General features: G+C 37.8%; 2 protein-coding genes across 3 annotated transcripts in view; one reads left to right on the top strand and one right to left on the bottom strand.

Moving 5' to 3' along the window:
- myo1d (myosin 1D) overlaps positions 1-13,402 on the top strand; it is a 61,150-nt gene extending 47,748 nt beyond the window's left edge. Inside the window, exon 22 of the mRNA XM_027140374.2 lies at positions 10,817-13,402. Coding sequence (XP_026996175.1) covers positions 10,817-10,973 — 157 coding nt within the window. The 3' untranslated portion in view covers positions 10,974-13,402. The remainder of the gene's footprint in view (positions 1-10,816) is intronic.
- cdk5r1b (cyclin-dependent kinase 5, regulatory subunit 1b (p35)) lies at positions 11,915-21,953 on the bottom strand. Of its 2 annotated transcripts, none has more exons than XM_027140376.2 (2): positions 21,816-21,953; positions 11,915-18,900 (listed from the first exon to the last, which is right to left on the bottom strand). In XM_027140376.2, exon 2 carries the CDS (start codon positions 18,667-18,669, stop codon positions 17,755-17,757), a length of 915 nt encoding a protein of 304 aa, XP_026996177.1. In that variant the 5' UTR covers positions 18,670-18,900; positions 21,816-21,953; the 3' UTR covers positions 11,915-17,754. The 2 variants fall into 2 exon arrangements, with proteins under 2 accessions (XP_026996177.1, XP_026996178.1); XM_027140377.2 differs by lacking the exon at positions 21,816-21,953 and adding an exon at positions 20,287-20,591.
- Positions 21,954-22,627: the final 674 nt, after the last annotated feature.

Below are 22,627 nucleotides of genomic sequence, written 5' to 3'. Positions count from 1 at the left end.
CCTCTGTCCCTGTAGCACGCACTGCCCCGCGTCCTATGTATGCGATATGTATGCTTTCTGTTCTCTAACCTAGTTTTCTTCTCATACCAGGATTAATTGTAGGCCTGTGGAATGAATGCTGATGACTGTCTCTCAGTCTTTGATTTGGTGCTGAGTTAACTAAATGCAGAATAACTGCAAGCAGAATTGTGTTCGATAAATAGATGCCAAAGCTCGTTATCTAACCCAGATCGTCTGAATGAAAGACCGTGTGAGAACATAACCCTCTTATCTCTGGTGATACCACACTGTCATCTCTGTTAGAACTCCCTGCTCTGTACAAAAATAGCGTATAATATTTTTGCCACAATCTAGCTCTCTCATCCTCACTTTTTCTCTCTCCTGCACACACTTCCTTCTCTTTCTCTTCACTTCCTCCTGGTAGAAATAAAATATTTATTGCTGCTGCAGCTCTATGTTTAGCTAGATGCTTAGCATTGAGATGTGCACTATGAAGGATGTACTTCAGCTTTCTTGTACTCAATTCTTGCACACACACGCACACACACACACACACACACACACACACACACACACACACACACACACACACACACACACACACACACACACACACCGTAACTGCATTATTCATGAAAGACTTGAGTAACCTGTCAGCTATTACTAAGTAAAAAATATTGGAAACTGTAGACTATTCTGTCAACTTGAAATCTTGACTTGTGAGCTGAGGTGAAACTCTTTTGACTGTATTGCTGCAGTCAGTAAAGTTTTTCAACTATACTGTTTACCTCTGCAACTTTTTCCAGAGTGAGAAAATCTTGCTGTGAGATACCAACTGTGTTGAATCTGTTTAAGTGTGTGATTAAATCGGGCTGTTCACAAAACTCTTTGGATTTAGCTCCCACGCTCAGACATCTGAATGAGATTCCCGTCTCCATTGATATCTGGCACAAGTCTAAAGGCTTGTAATGAAGCCAATTTACAGCAGGAATTCATTAACACTGTATTATGTAAAATCATGACTCATGTTATTAGCTTTCCAGACTTAATTTTTTTGTGTGTTTTTGGGCCAAAATCTCCCAGCCAGCAGGTCATCATATAGGTCATCTCAACCTCAGACACTGGCTAATTAATTAATAGTTATAAACTTTCCAATTACAGTATCATGAGCTATCCATGTCCACACCAACAGCAATGAGATTTTAACTGCAATCGTTGTGTATTCATTTAGTCAGCTTCAATTCCTGCTTCATCCTGGTCTGGATTGAAGAGCATACCTAGGGAACACTGCATGAGAGGAAGCAATCCTGAATGAAAGTCCTGGCAGTCCAACATGGGGAAATTTGCACATATACATACATTCACACAATTATTTACAGCAATTTCAGGTTTTTTTTGGAGGTTAAAGAAAAATGGTGAACCCAGACAATATCCATCCACACAAGGAGAAAATGCAATTCTTTATACAAACAAAACCCAGAGCATGGACTTGAACCCCAAAACCTGGAGCTGTGTGGTGGTAGATCTACCTACTGTGTCAGTTTCAGAGGGTCATTGTAAAGCTTCAATTTTCACAATTTTCGTCTTGATTGTGACGTGTTTGTTTTCATTCCAACCAAGCAGAAGCCACACCGGAGTCTATTTCTGAGTCAGTTGTTCTAAACAGGTGAAGGTGCTTCTAGACATGTGGTTATCAAATGGACAATTCTCCATCATTGCCAATAAAATAGATATTTATAAAGCATTTATTTAGTGTGTTTGTATTGTGAATGTGTTTGGAGATCTCTGTGATGATTGAATTCTGGATTTCTGGCAATAAAACTAAGTACAGTTACTGTATGTAACATCAAAGATACATGGTTACGGATGTGGTGCACCAGTCCTGGTGTCTTTTTCTGACCCTCCTCACACTCTGGGACACTATTATGTCCCAGTCTCTCCCTCTGCAGTGCCAGTGTCTCTCTCATCGTTTACTTGACCGATTCATGCTCCATTGCTCTTTATTTCTCTCCACCCAGTCTTTGATCATGTTTAATACAATTATTACTCTGCTTTATGCACCCCTCCTTTTATGCATCCTTTTATGCCATGCTATATCTGCTTAAAACTCCTGAATGAAGAAATGAGAGTAAAAGCTAACAGGATGCTTGTATGTCATTTATTTTACCACTTCAGAGGTGCCCAATATGCATAAACTCTGACATTTTACAGGTTAGCATAAAAACCATCGAGTCATTAATTAGTGGTTGGTCAGACAAACAATTCTTACCAGACATAAAGTATTTAGCATAGAAGCCTTTAGCTAGATGTACTTTTAATAAAATATTAAGAATAATCTTCCTTTTGAGCCAATTCTACCACTGATGTGGGTTTGCCATCTCCCATGATTTGACACACAATATCTTTTTTTTTTCTTTTCTTTTTTTTTTTTTTTTTTTTTATTTTTTTTTTTTTTTCTTTTTTTTTAATAACATTCTTAGCCTGGCTGGAACCCTTTAGTCTGCTGTAGGACAACTGGATGATGAAATAAGAATAAGAAATAAGAAAAAAATTATATACTGTATCTGTTTCACTGAATCCTTGTAGCTCGCAAAACCCTGCTTCATAGCTTTGTAACCTTTAGAAGCAACAGCGCTAGGAGTGATTGGAGGGAAGAACTAATGCAAAGTAAATACTTTTATACTAAGTAATTTGTCAGTGGCACAGTTATTGTCATAAACAATATCTCAGATCCATAGTGTTAGCTCATTTTCAAGATTATTTACTCTGTAGCAATATTACATAAGACATTTGTTCAGTTCATATTTTGCTTGCCATGGTAATCATGCTAAAATCTTGCAAACTATACAATATAATCATCACTAGTCTAGAGTAGCACATAATGCAAATAGAAATAGTTTCTTCAGGTTTGCTCATGATTTCGACTTACCTTACATTACACTGTTTCCACTGCTTATGTTTCATTCTAGCATGTGGATGTGTGCAATAGCTTAATTTCTGTATTATTATATGATATACCGTTCCGTTACAAAGAGCAGGAAATTTCTCAGCAGTGTAAGTCAAAAATAGTTTCGTAAAAAGTATAAGCCTGATGTTGTTGTTTCCTTTCAGAGCAGAGATTATGGGAAGTGGCTAACCTAGAAGGAATGTTTTTTTTTTTTTTGTTATTTCTATCCATGGCACCTTCAGAGGTGATGCAGTGTTGTGTTCTACAGTGATGGTGTATGTGCATGTAACCATGACTCCTGTAATGTGATCTGTGTGTGTGTGTGTGTGTGTGTGTGTGTGTGTGTGTGTGTGTGTGTGTGTGTGTGTGTGTGTGTGTGTGTGTGTGTGTGTGTGTGTGCACGTGTGCATGTGTGCCAGTAAAAGTGTGTCATCAGCATGCTGGCCTAAGCCCAGGTCTCCTTCAGCAAGGTCACTCTTTGTGCTGAATCCCAAATACAAACTCCAAAGAGTTATGCTCCTTGTTATGCTTCTACTTCCCTTGTCTTTCTCATTCTCTCTCCATGCCCCCCTCCTTCTTTTACTCACTTCCTTCATCCACATCCATCTTACCACCCCTCCCCCGTTTTCCCTCTTCTCCTTGCCTGGTTTCTTCCTCTACCCCACACACTCCTCCTCTCTTTCACGCTCTCACCCCACCTCTTCATCTCTTCTGCAGATGCAGTTCCCATAGCAACCAGTCAATCCATGCTCGGCCGATATTAGTCCATTAGTAAGCTATCCAGGCAAAGAATGCTAATGGCACATCTTGTGTGTGTGTGTGTGTTGTCTTTAAATAATTCAGTTTTCATATGATTAACTAATTGCGAAAGGCTTAATGTAAATATGTGTTTGAACAGTCAATTGTGTTTATGCTTCTATGCTGCTGTTAATTCCTACAAAGCTTGATTTAGGTCAGAGTGGTATTCCCTGCATCAAGCTGATCTTACAGTATCAAGATCTTGGTCCGTTACATTCAAAATCTGTGGTTGATCACATGTAGGTGAATCCCTCTACACATGCAGTGACCCCTGTTTATTTCTTTGTTTCATGACACATTTCAGTTGATATAATGTGTGTGTGTGTGTGTGTGTGTGTGTGTGTGTGTGTGTGTGTGTGTGTGTGTGTGTGTGTGTGTGTGTGTGTGTGTGTGTCTGTCTGTCTGTCTGTCTGTCTGTCTGTCTGTCTGTCTGTCTGTCTGTCTGTCTGTCTGTCTGTCTGTCTGTGTGTGTGTCTGTCTGTGTGTGTGGAGCAGGCACTTGTTAAAGCACTGGTGCAGCAGGTTTCTCACATGTGTATATGAGTGTATCAGTATGACCTACTTTCTATAACCCCTCATCAACATACCTCTGTTTCTTTCTCCCTAATGCCCTGCATGCAAACCAGCCACTGACAGAAACTCAGAGCCGCTAACCCACTACACAGTTAGTGCTCATGCAACATGCATTCATCTTTTCCTTGTATGTCTGTATCTAACAAGGCAGCTGTTGCCAACCTCATGCCTTTTCCTTATCCCTTTGAGCCTTCCATATCGCACACAAGCACTGACATTAATTAACACTTCTCCTGCTGTCTGGTTCTGCCTCCTACTCCATCCATCCTTGCATTTTGTCCCAACACCAGTGTAAGGCACCAGCTATTAATCAGTGTTGAGTCTCATTAGCATAGATGCAGTGAATTCTCATATTAGTGAATGGATGTTGGAATAGATAGAGAGGCAGAGCTGTTAGTCATAGATAAATTCAGACTGAAGTGTTAATACAGACGCTCCTCTTTTTAACATCTTTCAGCATATCAAGTAATATAATTCACAAGCATTTTTAAACCTGAACACTAATCTTACCTACCTGTCTAGTGACTGTGTGATTACCCTGTATTGTAATTTTGGCTTGTTTCCCTGTACTAAAAAAAGACCATAAACACTTTCTATAGTCACTGCTAATAGAAGTCTAATGGCAGTTCTTTAGACATTCAGTATACCTTTAGGCAAAACACTCCATATATCCAGTGTTTGGTTTTTAATTCCAGTTTTCTTGTGAACATCGTCCAGGCTCCACAGTTTTATCCCACTTCTTAAAAACATGCCAGCGGGTGTCCTGGCTACACAACGGGAACCATAGATGTGATTTAGTGTTGGAATATGTGATGTTTCCTGCAGTGAACTGGCATTTAATCCAAGTCTGGCAAGCATTTACATTATGTTACATTTTGTCTATATTGTGAGCATCTTGATAAACGACTATATACAAGTGAAAGGTGCTAAATTTGCTGGAGGCCTAGAAAGCTCACACTAAAGATGATGATGATGATAATAATAATAATAATAATAATAATAATAATAATAATAATAATAATAATAATAATAATAATTATAAGTAGTACTAGTTGTTGTATTAATATTCATAAAGTATTTGACCATTATTGTGGTGCTTTTTAGTTATTTACCGCTTGGTCTTTTCTCATAACTATGATGTTTGAAATGATTCCTGTAGAAAGAAATCAGATTCTAATTTATCTTGTGCATTGTAGGTTTTTATTTGTCTCACTCTCTTTATTATGTCTTTTTCATCCTCAGACATTTGGTGTTACAATGAACAGCTTAAATATGCATAATATATTTACATATTTTTACACTTAAGTTTTTTTTGACAGTGATGTTTTAATGTTTGAAATATTTGATTTCCTGGTTATAAAAATATGCTGGTTATAAAAACTCTACAATATCTTAGTCACATAATTACCAAAATGTATAAATAAATAAAAAAAATCAAAATGAATACATTTAAGCTTTAGATTTTTTTTAATGAAAACCAGCAGATGCACATTGTTAGGATTCCAGTATATAAGAGTTAACACGAGAAAACGATTATTAATGGTAATTATCCGAATCGACTAATATGGAGAATAGAATAGAACAACACAAACCCTATAACCTTACAGTGAAGTATTCACTGTAAGTCTAGAGTAGTAAATTATTAATTTACACAGTTAATGGTTGTTATGATGACTGGACAGCAGTATCTATGAAAAACAAATCCCTTGATAATTAAAAGCATTTTGTGCTGAATGGGAGGATTACAACTGAGGGTGGATGTTCGGGTGCTTTTTTTTTAGGGGGCATTTGTCCCATTGTGCTGGGAACTGTTAGGGCCAGATTGTCTTGTGCACAGATGTGTGTGTGTGTTCTTGTTATAAGGAAGCTGACACTACGAGCACCAATTTACTCTTCACGTCAGTTGAATCTACTCACAGGTTAATTCCTGTCAGTGTGTATTTAAAACCTTATGTATAGATAATTCACCACACCTCGTCATGAAGTTAATATTGACCACCATTTAACCTCTCCAAATAATTAATAATTATCCCTTTAAAGCAGTGGTCCCCAACCGATCCGTGGACCAAATAGTACCGGGCCGCCCAAGGAACATTAAATTATTTCCATTTTATTTACTGTGGTGTATTTCTCTCGGGTTTGTGCGACTTTCCATGGATGAGAAGTTAACCGGGAGCTGAGAGACGTCACCTAAAGCCGCACCATTATTACCCCAGATGGAACCATCTCGTTGCAAAGAAACAAGCTCAGGGTTCTCATTGATTTAGCTTTGTAGTGAGTCAAAAAGGCATGTTTAAATACAATTAAATTAAAATTATTTATTTTTATTTAATTGTATAGCCGCCACCCCCCACCCCCAGCGGGCCGCGGTAAAATTATCAAACATTGACCGGTCCGTGGCGAAAAAAAAGGTTGGGGACCACTGCTTTAAAGCACACATGCTTAATTTGGCTTATTTGCAGGCTCTGTATACTGTATGTGTAGTGCTGATACACACAGCACCCTTGGGCTCTGAGATCTTCTATATGGGGCACATTCAATGTTCTGCTTTGCTTTTTTTTCTTCTATCCGTCCATTGCTTTACTGCAGAGCTTCCTCAGTATCTCTGACATTCACTCAAAATTCCTTCCACTTTTGTCTCTGTCCTTCCTGTCTTTATTTTGTTAAGCTGTTTTCTCTGTGCCTCTAAATGACCTATTTGCTAATCTTCTTAACAGTTTATCTTCCTCCTTTTTCCTTTGTTTCTTTTCAAAGTCAGAGAGAGAGAGAGAGAGTGAGGAGAGAGAGAGAGAGAGAGAGAGAGAGAGAGAGAGAGAGAGTGAATCAAAGAACTTTGCTACAGTTGTACACCTCAGGACCTCTTGAAATTATTCCCCATATTTGCATTTGCTATCATCCATGATTCTATAGTACACTTGACTAGATCTAGGATCTAGTACACTTTTTTTTTACACTTTTCCTTTCCTAGTACAATTTATTAGCCGTTTTTATAAAGTGTCCAGTTTTGGTAAATATTAAATTGTACCATAGCAAAGCAAATTATAATTATGGAGCCTTAAACAAACTTTACTCATAATTACTCATATTTTTCTTTTAATGCAAGGTGTGATTTGCAGACAATAGTATACTTCAACCCAACAACATCAGAGAGAGAGAGAGAGAGAGAGAGAGAGAGAGAGAGAGAGAGAGAGAGAGCATGTGAGGAGTGTTTGTGCTGCAGCCACGTGAGCAACAGATTGACCCAAAAAAAAAAGAGAAAAAACTCATGAAAATGTTCTGTGCCAGGAGTTAAGGAGCCTTTCTTCTGAAGAAGAATGAATGAATTGAAGGATGGTGTGTTGCTACTCCCCAACTCCCATGAAGCACCATACTTTTCTTTCTGAAGTGGAGGAGCAAATTAGCCTGAAGCATTTCTGCTATATTTGGAAAGCAGATAGAGAGAAAGAGAGAGTGAGAGCATTTATCTTCTCCCCATGTCTTTGCTTTTCTCTCCTTTTTTCCCCAAGTAAACCTGGTCTCTCTTGGATTGGATGCCGATTACCTACAGGCACACTCAGAAAGTATTGATCAGAAGTGGCTGGTGTTTTTAGGCTGTCTACAGCTCAGCAGCATATGCTGTGGTGTTAGTAAAAGATGAAGGCCATACCAGGAGTCTTGTCCAGACAGCCAGTGTGAGGTGTTTTTTTTTTTTTTTTAACTTTTACTTCTAAACAGTGTCTTGGAGCAGCACCATCCTTAAACCTCCTGCTGGTTAACAGATATATGGTGCTCTTTCGTTTTTGCATTCTCTTTCTCTCTCTCTCTTTCTCTCTCTGTCTGTTTTTTGGTTCCCTTTTTGGTCTTATTGAACCACACGGGCATGGGGAGAAAAAGAGAACTGGAAAGAATTGATTTTCCTGTGGGCCATGTGTCGTGCTTTGCTCCTGTTCCCCTAGTGACCAAGTCTGGTACAGTGGAGGTGACTCTTGAGTAATCAGTTCACAACCTATTTCCCTTTTCAATTTGTAGACGTCTCCGTTGCTAATTATCTGTCCTGCTTATCAATTCTAGAATTTGACACCAGTGACCTTAAGAAATAACGGATGCAGTAGACACTTGGAAATATTATGTCAAGTCGGATTTAAAGGCTCACAAAAACCCTAAGCTGCTGCTGTGGATTCAGTCCTCCTACTTAAGGGACACTGTGCTTTTTGTGCTTTTAATAAACAAAAGCTTTCTAACTCAAAGCATTAACAGTCCTCATAGAGGGACAAACAAAACAACCTGTAAGGTAAATGATGAAATCTGTATTTGTTAAGATATTGTTATAACAGCCACAGGCTTTGACCATAATTGTTTGACACTTTCAGATTTCAGAAAATAATGTGCTTTTAGTTGATTGTGAATCTGAAATGCCTGGAAATGGACAGGCTTGAATAGTTGGGATTGACATTTCTAAATGATTCCTTCCATTATACGTGTGAAATATATTATAATGCCAAAAAGGAGCATAAAAGCACATCATAAAGTGTTGCTTCCTCACAGCTACATGGTCCTGGGTTTAATTGTGTTTTCTGGGTTTAAGTGTGTTATTGGGTTTCCTGTTTTCTCTCATCTCCTAAAAACATGCTTGTTGCTTGGTTTCCTAAATTGCCCCCCAAATCCCACCTCATACCCAGCATTCCAAGGATAGCAAGCGGATCCACAATGACCCTGACCAGCATAATGTGGTTACTGACGATGAATGAATGACATCAACCTTTTAATTTAATGGAACAAGTGAAAGCAAAGCAAGATTTTTTTTTTGTTTTTTTTTTACTGACCACCAAACAATCCCTTTGTTGAAAACTATTTTTAAAAACTCCAAAACATTAAGAAAATGGCAGCAGTGGTTCAAATATGGCATTGGCATTGTGTTAGTTTGCACTGGAATGCCTGTGAGCTCTACAGACTGCACTCAAAATATGGTTTTGGTTTTGTTCTTTCTTTCTCCTGCATACTGAAATGAAGCAGCAGTTGTGTGGATTTTAAATGATTGCATTGCTGTGACTGGTCAAACTGCTTGAGAGAATGGCAGCTGATATTTTACATGATATTGGAAACCACTCAAATGAGCAATTTATTTTTATTTTTGTTGTGTGAATTAAAGAAGCTCATGTTACTGTATTTTATAAGAGATGTTTCCTGTCCTGTAAGTTTGCTGTAAGATGAGCCGGTTATCTGCTCTGACCACATAGTACTGTAGCTTAGTTGGCTGTTGACAGTGAACCACACACACACACACACACACACACACACACACACACAGAGAGAGAGAAAGAAAGAGAGCACAGCCAAAGCACCAGAGCACATCACTGACTGCATGCCCACACCCACCTCTGGCAACACTGACAGATTCTGCTTGTTTTAATTTTTTTTTTTGTTAATGCCTATTGTATTTGTTTTTTTATTTATGTTACTCGTGCTTTTTATTTCTTTACAACGCATTCCCAGAGAGACAAGAGCTAGAGCAACCTGGCTCACGTTGTAACTTGTGTACATGTGAGTGGAATGGCAGAGTTATTGTTGAGGGTATTTTTCATGAGGGGGATTTCTTGTGAAAGCTTCCCTGTGAAGCTCATCCTCAGAGAGTATTAGATAAAGTATTTATGCTTAAACTGAGTCATAGTCATTTAAGGATATTGTGTTTTATCATTGCTCGTGTCTTGTTTCTTCATTTTATTATGTTTTCTATATGACTATAACATGACTATATTGGGGGGCACGGTGGCTTAGTGGTTAGCACGTTACGTTTGCCTCATACTCCAGGGTTGGGGGTTTGATTTTGGAGTCGGCCTTGTGTGTGTGGAGTTTGCATGTTCTCCCCGTGCCTCTGGGGTTTCCTCCGGGTACTCCAGTTTCCTCCCCCGGTCCAAAGACATGCATGGTAGGTTGATTGGCAGCTCTGGAAAATTGTCCGTAGTGTGTGATTGCATGAGTGAATGAGAGTGTGTGTGTCCTGCGATGGGTTGGCACTCCGTCCAGGGTGTATCCTGCCTTGATGCCCGATGACACCTGAGGCTCCCCGTGACCCGAGGTAGTTCGGATAAGCAGTAGAATATGAATGAATGAATGAATGAATGAATGAATGAATGAATGAATGAATGACTATATTGGTATTGGAATTATTGTTATATGGAAGAGGTAGCAACTAAAATATTGTGTATAGCCATTGAGGGGATTTAATTAAATCTGATTACCTTTTTAAAAAGCACTTGAGATATACTGTTATCCAAGATAATTGCTTGAAGCTAGAGAGTTTGTAATTGTGCTTTTCCATACAGCTAATCACATGGGAGCCTTTCAGTGTTGCTCTGAAAAACACCTAAATAAATGTATTTGTTTTGAGATGGTAGAAACAAATGTCCACACAAAGTAACTGGTACAGTACATTCAGCTGACTGAAGGAATGAACCATCTTTTATTTTTATATTTTTGTTCTCTTGATTTAATCTTTCTATTTTTTCTCATTTGTTCTAGTGAGAAGAGGAAGCTCCAGGTGAATATTGTAAGCCCCATTCAGTGCAGTATGAATGGTCGAAAGTGTACCATCGTGGTGGAGCCCAAGATCAACCTATCACAACCTGACTTCACCAAGAGCCGATCAGGCTACATACTTGCAGTGCCGGGCAACTAAAACACAGCCACTGTCATCAAGTCCGGAATTTCAAAATGTAAGCCATACTTCATTGGCTAGAGAAAGAAATTTCTCCAAAATCAAACATCTAGAGGTTAAAAACAAATGTCCCTGAATTTCACGTTTCTATTCAGTATAATCATAAAAACACAGGATGAATAAAAGAAATCCTAAGTGATTACATACATTACACTTAAGAAGTGCATTAGTAATATGTGATGTCATGGTAGATTTATTTATTTGCACTTTCAGCCAAATAAAGGGACGGGCACTTAAGCCATATTTAAAAAAAAGAAAAACAAAGCGCACCAAGACAAAGCGCACGTTATCTGGGGTGCCATCTTGGTCAAAATACAAGCCTTAGGAATATGCTAATAAGATGTAATATTTTGATAATGCTGGAAAGTGGGTTTTTTGTTGTTGTTGGTTTTTTGTTTTTTTTTGGCTGTTATTCTTGTTTAAGGAGAATATTTCTGGTTTTAATATACTGTAGCAGACATTTGGACTTTTGGTTAGTGTGGCTAGATTATAGCTTTATGTACATCACAGGTCTTAGTGGCCATATAGGAAATATTTCGGCTTATTCAGTGTATGTTTTGTAGAAGGATGTGTTGATCATATCCACAAACTTGCTGAGTGCTCAGAGAGGAGCATAAAAATCTCTCATAACTTAAATACTTGTCATGCATATTTTCAGTCATGAAACTTGCAAGATGTTGTATGTGGATGTACAAGAAGAGAAAGTGAAGCACAGTTTATATAAATCGTATATTGTTTATATACAAAGTCACTTTTGTGTAGGAAATGAAAACATTCTGCAGAGAACGTGAATATTTGCTTTTGTTTTCCAAGGAGCTGTTTTTTTTGTTTGTTTGTTTGTTTGCGGTATACATGATTAAAGGGTAGCTTTGTTTTAGACGACAGTCTTTAAAACACTTTAATAAATCGAAGGAAGCCACAGTGTTTGTTGCTCAGCTCTGAACCTGCTCACACTTGAAAATATAATAATGATCAAAGTTCTTCCTTGTGCAATATTAATTCAAAGCAAACATGTAGTGGGTTAGAGCTCACTTTTCACAAAGAAAGACACTGTTTGAAAGATCAGAATATTGCTGTCTGACAGCAAAAAACATTCCTGTTTTTTTTTTTTGTTTGTTTTGCTTTGTTTTGTTTTTAAGAAAAAGTTTTTCCTCACAAGCCACAATGTAACGCCTTCGATTATTCATATTATATGCATTAGTATTGTATAGTTTTACTGGAAAGTCCCAGCATGTCTTACCTAGATTTTGAGGTGGCTGAGGATAGTAGTGATAAAGTACTGAAGAAATGTAATGCTGGTCATTCCAAGCTGCATATATCAGCTTTATAATTACCCTTTATTTGGGAGGGGCTTGAAGGTCTAGCACATGTCTGTGGTATAATATCCACTATGCTGATAATAACCTGGTCTTATTGTGCTGTAGCATTAAAGCATCGCTAAATTTAGTGCCTTCTGTCAGTTACTTTATTAACATTTAAAAGTGAATGTACAGGCTTGGAGCCAGCAGAGTTGTTGTGGCTTTGAAAGGAAAAGGCTAAATGTAAATTTTCATCATTAGCTCCTTTTTTCAGCCTACACGCTCTTGACTGAGCTTTGCTGCTCACATCCGCTTCACAGACTGCTTACTTTTTCTTAGATGGCTTTGCATATCATCATCACCTGTACTAGTTTACGCACTATTTATCCCCATACCATGCCAACCCTGTCAGGAACAACACACGTTTCTGTCTGGTTTTAAGACTTTTAGCTTACAGATTCGTTATCGGGCAGGTGCTACACACCAGGATAACTCCCTGCTCAGGAGGAAAGGACCAAGCTTTTATAGTGTACTCTACATCAGTGCAGTACAGTATATACAATGCTCATTCAAGCATCCCATCATTTTGCATATTGAACATCAAAGAGGTTTATTTTTGCCTCTGAATTTATTCTTTGTATTTTTTTTTTAGTTCTCTGTTTCTAATATCATGTTTGTAGAATCAGAATAGATATTGATTGAGAAATCTTGTACCATTTTCCAACACCTTGTTAAAGAGTTAAGATTGCAATTTTGAAAAATTTCTTCTATTCACTCTTGAACTTTAGTCATGATATTCTCTTATTCTTGTTTATATGATATTTGTTTCTGGGCTCTTTTTCTTGAGGTGAATTTCTGTGATTTGGTTCAATGCTGAAATCGTCTGAATGTTTGTCTCCTGTTCTAATTTGTATAATTTTGCTCTTCCACCTGATTAATGTATGTGCCTAATTTTATATTTCATTTATTTAATTAATTCATTGCTTAATTTTGACACACAGATTTTCATCAAGTAAAGAGGGAACATTAATGAATGTGTACTTTGTTTGATGTTAGTCGTAATTGGACATTAAACTGGGCTTTTGAATTGTATATTAGTGCTGGCTTTTGTTCAACACGTGACGACACGTTTCATCATCCAAACTCTAAAGAAAAGACGTTTTTATTTTATTAAGTAGCCGTAAATCAAAATGGGTTAAAAAAAAATAAAAAACAGAGAGCGACCTTCTCTATTTAGTTGCCTGATCTATAATAATAGTCAATTATTGGGTATATCATATATGTTATACCAAATGTCACTGCTCAATAAATATCCAGTACTTGATAAACTATGTCTGAATGTGTTGTGATAATGTGTTGTTTTTCTTGGTGATAAATTCTTCAGGAACAAACAGTATGAATCACGATGACAGCACTATTGTTGGCTGATCATTTAGTCTTCATTGTACATGTACTGATGGGACTTATTCTCACACATACAGAAACCCAGACTCATCTCATACCGCTCTAACACCCACTTCGGTATGGGATTCATCCTGAATGCAGAGAAACCTGCATAATACACTGAATCAGTTTCATTTGCTGAACAGACAAAGCTTTAGTCATGTCAGGGCTTGAAAATCATTCTGTTCAGTCAACTGTGATACATTAATCATTACATTTTATTGTCATTTTCTGTATAATATCTGTCAAAGGTAATAGGAAAGTGAAAATGAATAATATGACTGGAGATCAAGATGAGTTCATTTCTTGTGTCAGGAGTGAATTTTTGTGGAATAATCCCCCTGAGCTGACTCTGCACTACAACAAAACAAGCATCTGTAATGATTATAATAGAAACAAATGAGATTTTAGTTCACAAATTTAAAGAGCTGGATTAGTAAAAGAGTTGCTGAGACATTGTTAGCTATATAACATACACAAAAAGACATTTTTTCTCCTTAATTTTAAACCTCTTAAACCTGGGTCAGTGAAACGGCTTGGCTCAGATACGTCTACTCCTGTGACATCATGAATTTTCCAGAAAAAAAAGTCAGGGGCTCACGCACTTGTTCAATGGTGAGAGTTGTAACCTTGTATAATAGTGAGATTAGACTGATGGAATATTTATTTGGTTTTTAGAGAAACCTATAAATAAAGCAGGTCAATCTCTGTAAGAACAGATTTGGAGATACCAGTCTTAGAGAATTTGACGAATAAACACTTTTCTCGCTTTATAGCTCTATTTCTGTAAATTGATAAATTATTGACCGATTTGTCTTTATGATAAAGGTTTGACCTAATTTGGTCACTGGCTCTCCCCAATATACGGCAGTTCCTAGGGAAGTTAGGGCTAACACATGCTTCTCTGAGACATATTTCATCATTTTTGAACTGCTGCTCAAATTGTGACACAGTGCAGCGTAACCCACTTAAAGCTAGGCACTACCTGCCCTCTTCTACATACATGAGCTCACATTGAATAGTGTCTCTGATTGACAAAGATGGTAAATGCCATCTTTCCCAACGAGAAAGCCAAGTCAGTTGGCTTCTAGCCACAGATAACTGGAACATCGTCTGCATCTGAACCCCTGTGATCTCCGAACTGCTGTGCAACCTTTCTGTTGAGTTTAATGAAAAAAATACACCTAGAGAAAAATAATGACAGCCACACAGTTGTGCATCTTTAACGATCAGTGCATTTTTTTCCATCACAGTACAAAAATAAAAATAAGCAGAACTGAACAGGGGGAAAAAAACTATTACAGCAACAGCTTTTTCTTTTGTTCTTGTAACAGTTCAATACCCTGCCCACCTACCGCACAAGTACCAGCCCATGTTGTTTTCCCATCTTAAAAGCATTGCCTTGCATTGTCCCCAGCCCACATAGGAAAAAAATACCTTACACACTCTTCTATACAAATGAACTCTCAGTCTCACGCACACATGCAGTCATTGAGAGAGCCTTACATTTTTTTGTGTTGAAACACTGTTTCTTTTTTTGTTCTACAAAGAAATATGACAAGATACTGTAGAAAATGGTCATTTTCTCGTTCCGTCTTTTATACGTTTTAAGAAATGATGAGCTAGTGTTGTACGGTGAGGTGAAAATAGCACATTGTTGTGATTGGTGGTAAGTGATGGCAAGCAGGCATGAAGGGAACTCCCCTTTAATAGTCCCAGAGATTGGAAAGCCCCTTCAAATTTCTCCCCGAGTAGGATCTGGAGAAAAGTGCAAGTCCGTATGGTGCTATTCCGCTTTAATATCCAATCGACTCATTGCAAATTAACGACCACCTCCCACATTCTCCTCTCAGCTCCTGTATGCCCTCCTCTATGTCTGTAACACACAGCATTGCAGCAGCAATGGCGCATATTCATACAGTCCCCCCTTCATCCATTCCATTCATCTTCAGGTCTCAGTTGTTAGGGTCAGCCTTCAGCCATCATAACACAAGAAACAGCCAACATGGAACAACACACTGTACAGAGCTAAATGGCAATGTGTGCTTATATGATGAGTTGCACTTTTTCTATGTCTGTAAAGAAATATTCTACTGTGAGAAAGCATGCGTAATTGATCACTGCTGAGATGTATAAGATGAACTAATATCATGATGCATTTGCAGATTCCAAAATTACAGTGAGGTTTTCTGCTCTAATAAAGAAACTTGACCTAGTGACAAAGTCCATATTAACCTTGCATTTTAGATGCAGTGATGTCCACGTATGTGGACACCAGGTCGTAGGAGGTTAAGAACTGATTCATGATATTATTTATTATGATATTAATTCAGTATCTCATCTTTGATCAATTATTTTATTCATTAAATTGTGGATAAGAATCAAGCATGTGACCATTTCCTTCATTTTTGACTCGTGAGCCCATGTAGACTTTACATTTAAATGCCAGAACTAGACTGCCTGTGAGTGATTATCTCTTCTACCTGTTGTTTTACTAAAAATGTGGAACATCTCAGCAGAGGAAGAATGGTCTCAGGTATTTATAACTTAGGCTGAAACCAACAAAATTCCTTGTTGCACTGATGAATACCCTTGGTGATACTCAGATTTGTTGCTGGTTAAAAATGAAGCTGAAGCTCTTCGATGGAATATCCTTAGCTAAATCCTTCAAAATGCATCACCCATAATCTTCATTTCCACCAAAGGTAAACAGGTTTACCAAAAAATCATCTACGTCTAAATGCTACATGTCAAAGTAGCCATTGTACTAGTCATTTATACAATACATTAATAAATTTTTTAATACAATGGATGTGCTAAGAGAATAAATAAACAACAATAAATTAAGACTGAATAGATATTCTTACTTAGAATTAATGAACTATTTCAAAGATTGCCCCTTTGGTGTATTTTTTAGACCTACATGATCTTCATCAAAGGTATGGCACTGCTTTAGCAAAATTTACATTAAGCTTTTTTTTTGTCTATATGGATCCTTGCCCAACTAGACAGTGACACAATGTGACACAAAACAACAAAAGATACTTTGTACAATCATGGCTCACTGTAGCAAGCATAGCTAAATCAACTTACACTTTGTTTTTAAAAACTAAAACAAAACAAACAAAAAATAACAGCATTCTCTAATTGGTTTTAAAGATTCGGTGGAATTAAATCAATAAAACATTTAACCCTCAAAACACCATATAAAATTGCATGGCACACATGCATTCAGTTACATTTCTGAGTAAAAAAAAAAAAAGAAACAAGAAAATCAATGGATAGAGCCCCAGAGTTGCACTGCAGAGTAGAACTTAATTCCCTATTGATGAAAATAAAGTAGGCCTTTTACAGCAATGTGCCTAACACCTTTCCAGCTTAACACCATTGTCTTTAAAACCCCCGCTCTGCAGTGCTGCCACGATGTCAAAATTCATCCATAAAATATAGGGATCACTGGAGCTCCCCTTCTCCTTATTGTCATAAGACATATTTATACTTACTGCTACTAAGCCAATGTGTGTATTATCTAATAAGCATCCAACAATGTGGGTGTGATGTCCTCTGCCTCGTAGTCTTAGTCCTCAACACTGTTAAACAAAAGGCAGTGCACATATCCAGTACGCTGTGTCCGTTCAGGCTTCTACACATTCATACTTGTAATTTGATGTCCCTACTTCTACTGTTTTCTTTGATGTTTTTGTGATGTTGTTTTTTGATCTTCTTGATGTTTTTTTGTGGGTGAATTTAAATATAAATCATACAAGACTACTTGGGTGCATCCAAGTCTGGCAAATCTGTCCTGAACTTTCATATACATCATATACAAACATGGTGGAACTTTGAGATCCAATTGTTCTCAAAAGGGTCAATTTGTATAGATTTAATGTTTATTAAATGCATTCTATAATATAGAGACTGCTGTGTATTAAAACATTTGGAATCCCGTTCAACAATGCCAGACTAGGGTGCAATCCCATTTTATACTCTTCAGCGCTCCCTCACCGGTCTAGCCCAATGAGTAAACGGCTCCTCTCCTCTTCCTTCTGGCTCTCGTTCTTGAGGTCTGCAAACACCTGGGTGAAGTAGTGTGGGTCTGAGTTGATTTGCAGCATCTTGGCACTCATCAGATTGATTATAGACAGGCAACGGTCCCAGAAGGTTTCCTTTGAGCTTTCCACAAGGAATGGCTTTAGAGGATAGGAGATTTCATTGCCCATGTAGGAGTAGGATAAGTAGAGACAGGTAAGAAGCACGGCTTGCAGCTCGTGTTCTGTTGCTAGTTCTGAAGAGACCACATCTCGACAGAGCATGTAAACAAAGACAACATTTGCTGGGGTGATGAACCCTTGGTCCTGCCAGCCTTGCAGCAGCAGAGAACGGTCCACACTGCGCAGCCATAACACTGGGTCAGTAGGAGAAAGGTGCTTGAGGCGGTAGCACCTCCGACACAGGAATTCTCCAAGGCAGCGCAGTAGTTCGCTGGTCGAGGCCTGAACGATCACCCTTTTGGGTGTACCAGGAGCCACACTAGAATTGGACAAGGGTGCTTTCTTGACAGATGAGGCCACATTGTTAGAGCTCTTATTGCCTTGATTGGATGGGCTTGACTGCTCCTGGGTGAATGTGGAGAGGTTGGCACAGGACTGTGACTTCTTCAGGTTTTCATTGTTCAGATGGGTGACATTGTTCTGGTATGTTGTATTGGGCTGCACTTTCTTAGAACCCTTTTTCTTGGTCGAAACAGCTACTATCCTCTTCCACGGTAACACGTTGATGAGTGAGTGACGCTTCAAATTCTTGTCTTTAGCATTCTTGCTGTTTTGAACAGCCGTGTAGGGGCCTACTGTGGCTGGACCATCCTCGAACAGGGCAGCCTTCCGGTAGCTGGGAGAGAGTGACAGGACGGTCCCCATGATACCAAAGATAGATCTGCAGTGTCCTCAGAGAAAATGAACAGAATATGCCTGGTACTGGAGCAGCGGAGCTTGCCTCAACGCTTCCAAAAATGGAGAGCCAGACGCCAGGCTTAGAGTAAGGTCAGCATCAAAATATGAACTGGTGCTCAGCCTAGACAACAATGGTGTCTGGGTGGAGAATGGCTAAATGAGCTCTTTTCTTCTTCCAGAATTCTTTTACTCCACCCCCTGTAGGAAATGAAGTTTCAAGTTCATTAAGCATTTGCATATAAACTGTGTAATTATTATTTTTAATGGAAGAATACTGTCAGTGATACTGAATTATGTTTTTTTCACATGTGAAGCTCATAGATTAAATTAGATGTGCACATCCTGTTAATTCTGAAGCACAATGCAAGTATACATCATCAATGGATTGTTTTTGTCTTTGACAATACTGGGCCAAAATGTATAACGTATCAAATCTAACAAACCATGCTTGGACAAAAAATACTGTACATTAAATAGTAAAGGGGATCAAATACTTGCTGACTCACTATGTATATGTCCTTTATTATTATTATTATTATTATTATTATTATTATTATTATTATTATTATTATTATTATTATTATTATTATATTTATGTTTATCCCAGCAAATTCTTTATCTTGGTATTTGTGCTGACATCTGCACCAAGAACAAATCCCTGTACCCAAACATTGTAATTTCAAATGCAAATTTATCTAGATAAGTAATTTATAAGCCTAAGAAATCTAATGTCAATAAAAAAAGAAAATTGATAAGCCTAAGAAGCCTAATGTCAATAAATAGAGAAAAAAAAAATCTCATTCACTCTTTATTGTTCAATGACAATTTGCCATCATAATAGAAGATCTGCTTTATCTGCCATGTTGTAGCCTATAGTTCACATGTACCTATTATATTAATCAGAAAGCAGGTTCAAGGATGAATACAAACCTTAACTGACATTTTGCAAAAGTCATAACTTGAACGTCAATTTCTGATTAAAAGAGAATATCTGTGTTACTTCTTATGGACAACTGTTGACATTACAGATGGGAAAAATCCCAGTGTACAATAAGCAAAATAATAATGCTGAATAACGAGGGTAAAGCTGAAGATATGTGAGGAATCGATCCGTTCTGCAACAGAGATCGACTATATCTGCTCTCGGAAATACGCTGATCTGGGTTTATCCTATTTTGCTAGATAATCCTTTGCATTACGAGATGAAACATTGCGGCAGTATTGTGATGTTTATTAGTAGGTGATGAACTGAGAACAGGGCGATGCGGGATGTGATGCGGCTGTCCAAGGTTCTGAAAATGTGCAGCGCTCGTAAAATGCTCTGCTGGGTGTAGGCCTGCGGATATTTCCTTTCCTCCTACATGTTTTTCATCACAGCTCATCAACCATCTGTATTCAATAATATTTCAACCAGTCCGTGTTTACAATGAAGCCACTGGGATAAAAAGGAAGCACATTTAAATAAACAGGGCTGTTAATCTAATATTATTAGGATCTATCGTTTGTTTTACAGTTCATCCTCCATATGTTTTATCTTCATATCTCGCTATAGTCGTAATCTATAAAGATATTCATTGTACTTACCGCACGATTTTGCTTACGAGAATGTGAGAAAACAAGAGCCGCAGTATAATGGCTGCTTCCCTGTATCCTTTAATATGCTGCGCATCAATGGAAAACTCGAACAACCATATCAAGGAATGCGTTGTAAATAAATAAAAATCACGAGTAACATAAATAAAGAACGAATCCAAAAAGAAAAAGGCGTTAACAAAAAATAAATAAAAACAAGCAGAATCCGTCAGTGTTGCCAGAGGTGTGGGCATGCAGTCAGTGATGTGCTCTGGTGCTTTTGCTGCTCTCTCTCTCTCTCTCTCTCTCTCTCTCTCTCTCTCTCTCTCTCTCTCTCTCTCTCTCTCTCTCTCTCTCTGTGTGTGTGTGTGTGTGTGTGTGTGTGTGTGTGTGTGTGTGTGTGTGTGTGTGTGTGTGTGTGTGCGTGTGCGTGCGTGTGCGTGTGTGTGCGTGTGCGAGTGTGTGTGTGTGTGTGTGTGTTGGTCAGAGATGCTGAGATGGAGGGATGGAAGCAGCGCTATCGGTCTAAGCTCACCTCAGCTTTGTGCTGTATAGCAGTGATGCAGCGCCTCTCTGCGCCCTGTTTCTGCTCCTGATTTCATACAGCTCCACCCACACATTACAGCGAGTTTCAACAAAACCCTCTAACATCCTCCTCTGTCTCTAACACCATGCACCCCGTGCTTTCATTTTACATCTGTACAATACTTCCCCTTCCGGAAAAAAAATAGTTTCACATACATGATTTTGACATGTGAGTAATATGTGCAATACATGATCATGTGACAATCACGTTAAAATGAATTTCAACATATGGCGCATATCCTGAAACTGCACACGTGAACTCAAGAAATCACGTGAAAGAATGTGAATAAATGAGATAAATAAAATGTTCTACATGTGAAAAATAGACATGCGAAAGACAGTGCCTCATGTGGAGTTAAAATATGAAAAGGCTATATGTAGATAAGAATCATGTAAAAAGAATCGAATTTGAAAAATCACGTGTTGAAATGAATCACGTGTTGAAATATCATCTAATAAATAAGCATGTGAAAATGAATAAATCTTGTGAGAAAAAAAGCTTTATGTTAGGCTTGTTTTTAAAAATATATATCCTTGGACCCTATTGGTCCTATTGCAGTGTAACTTTGCATGCTGTTGAGACTGAACATTGCCGTATAAATGTCATACACCTTTGTATCATGGTTGCTTTGTACAGTCATTAAGACAGTTCTAGTTGTAGTTCTAGGGATTCATATTTTCATATCTTTCTTGGTTGCTCTCACCCGCTTCGAATGTTATCACACTATTGAATGGATGTGGTTGCTCTCTTATAGCAAAACACACAGAACCTGTAAACGTTTTACAAGAAGGACAAGTGAAAAGACAATTACATGTTCTACATCCATTTTTTCTCCACTAAAACTGTTTGCAATCGTTTTTGTCCACTTAGGAACTAAAGAGTAGAATATCAAAACCATTCATTTTGTAATGTAAAAAAAAATTATATTCTGCAGCAGTTATTTAGTCCTACTCACCTGTGGTTCTCAAAGTGGGTTGACCCGCAGTGAACCATAAGCAAAAATCCCTGTTACAATTGTCTACAGAAATCCACAAACCCATCACAACACTCATTCATGCACTACAGACAAATTTAGAAATTTCAGTCGGCCTACAATGGATCAGAACAGAATCAGAATCAGAATCAAAATCAGAATCAGGTTTATTGGCCAAGTGTGTTGACACACACAAGGAATTTAACACTATAATAACACTATATTATACAAACTATACAATAAAATGCAGACGATGTGATACAATATATACAGTGTGAGTATTAAATATGAATACAGAACTAAAAATAAGTATATTGTGTAATGTCTTTGGGCTGGGAGTGGAAACTAGAGTACCATGAAAGAGTACTCTGAATCTTTAGGAGAGCACGCAAACTCAAGATGAAAAGCTATTAACTTTATTGTTGAGATCAAGCTCAAGTTTTTTATATGTCACACACATAAATTTTTACATTGTATAATATTTGTATTGAAATATTTGAGTGCAAACATTACAGAAAGCAAAGAGGCTCAAAGCACATAGAACAAATGCAACAACTAAGATACATACAAGAAATAAAGTGCAAAATATAATACAGTACAGGGAAATAATAATAATACATATCTTTTCACAAAGTGCATTTTAAAACAGGAAACAGGAATAGGAGATATACTTCTACTACTATATACTTCTATAGTTATTAGCCAGTTTGATTTGTCATTTCAATTGACTTGTATTCTGATACGCCTCCGCCTTGTGTGTGTGGAGTTTGCATGTTCTCCCCGTGCTTCGGGGG

The sequence above is a fragment of the Tachysurus fulvidraco genome, chromosome 8 (assembly GCF_022655615.1).
Source record: "Tachysurus fulvidraco isolate hzauxx_2018 chromosome 8, HZAU_PFXX_2.0, whole genome shotgun sequence".
In the NCBI taxonomy this organism is placed as follows: domain Eukaryota; kingdom Metazoa; phylum Chordata; class Actinopteri; order Siluriformes; family Bagridae; genus Tachysurus; species Tachysurus fulvidraco.
Note: the sequence above shows the minus strand (reverse complement) of the source record. Positions and strands in the feature narration are given on the sequence as shown.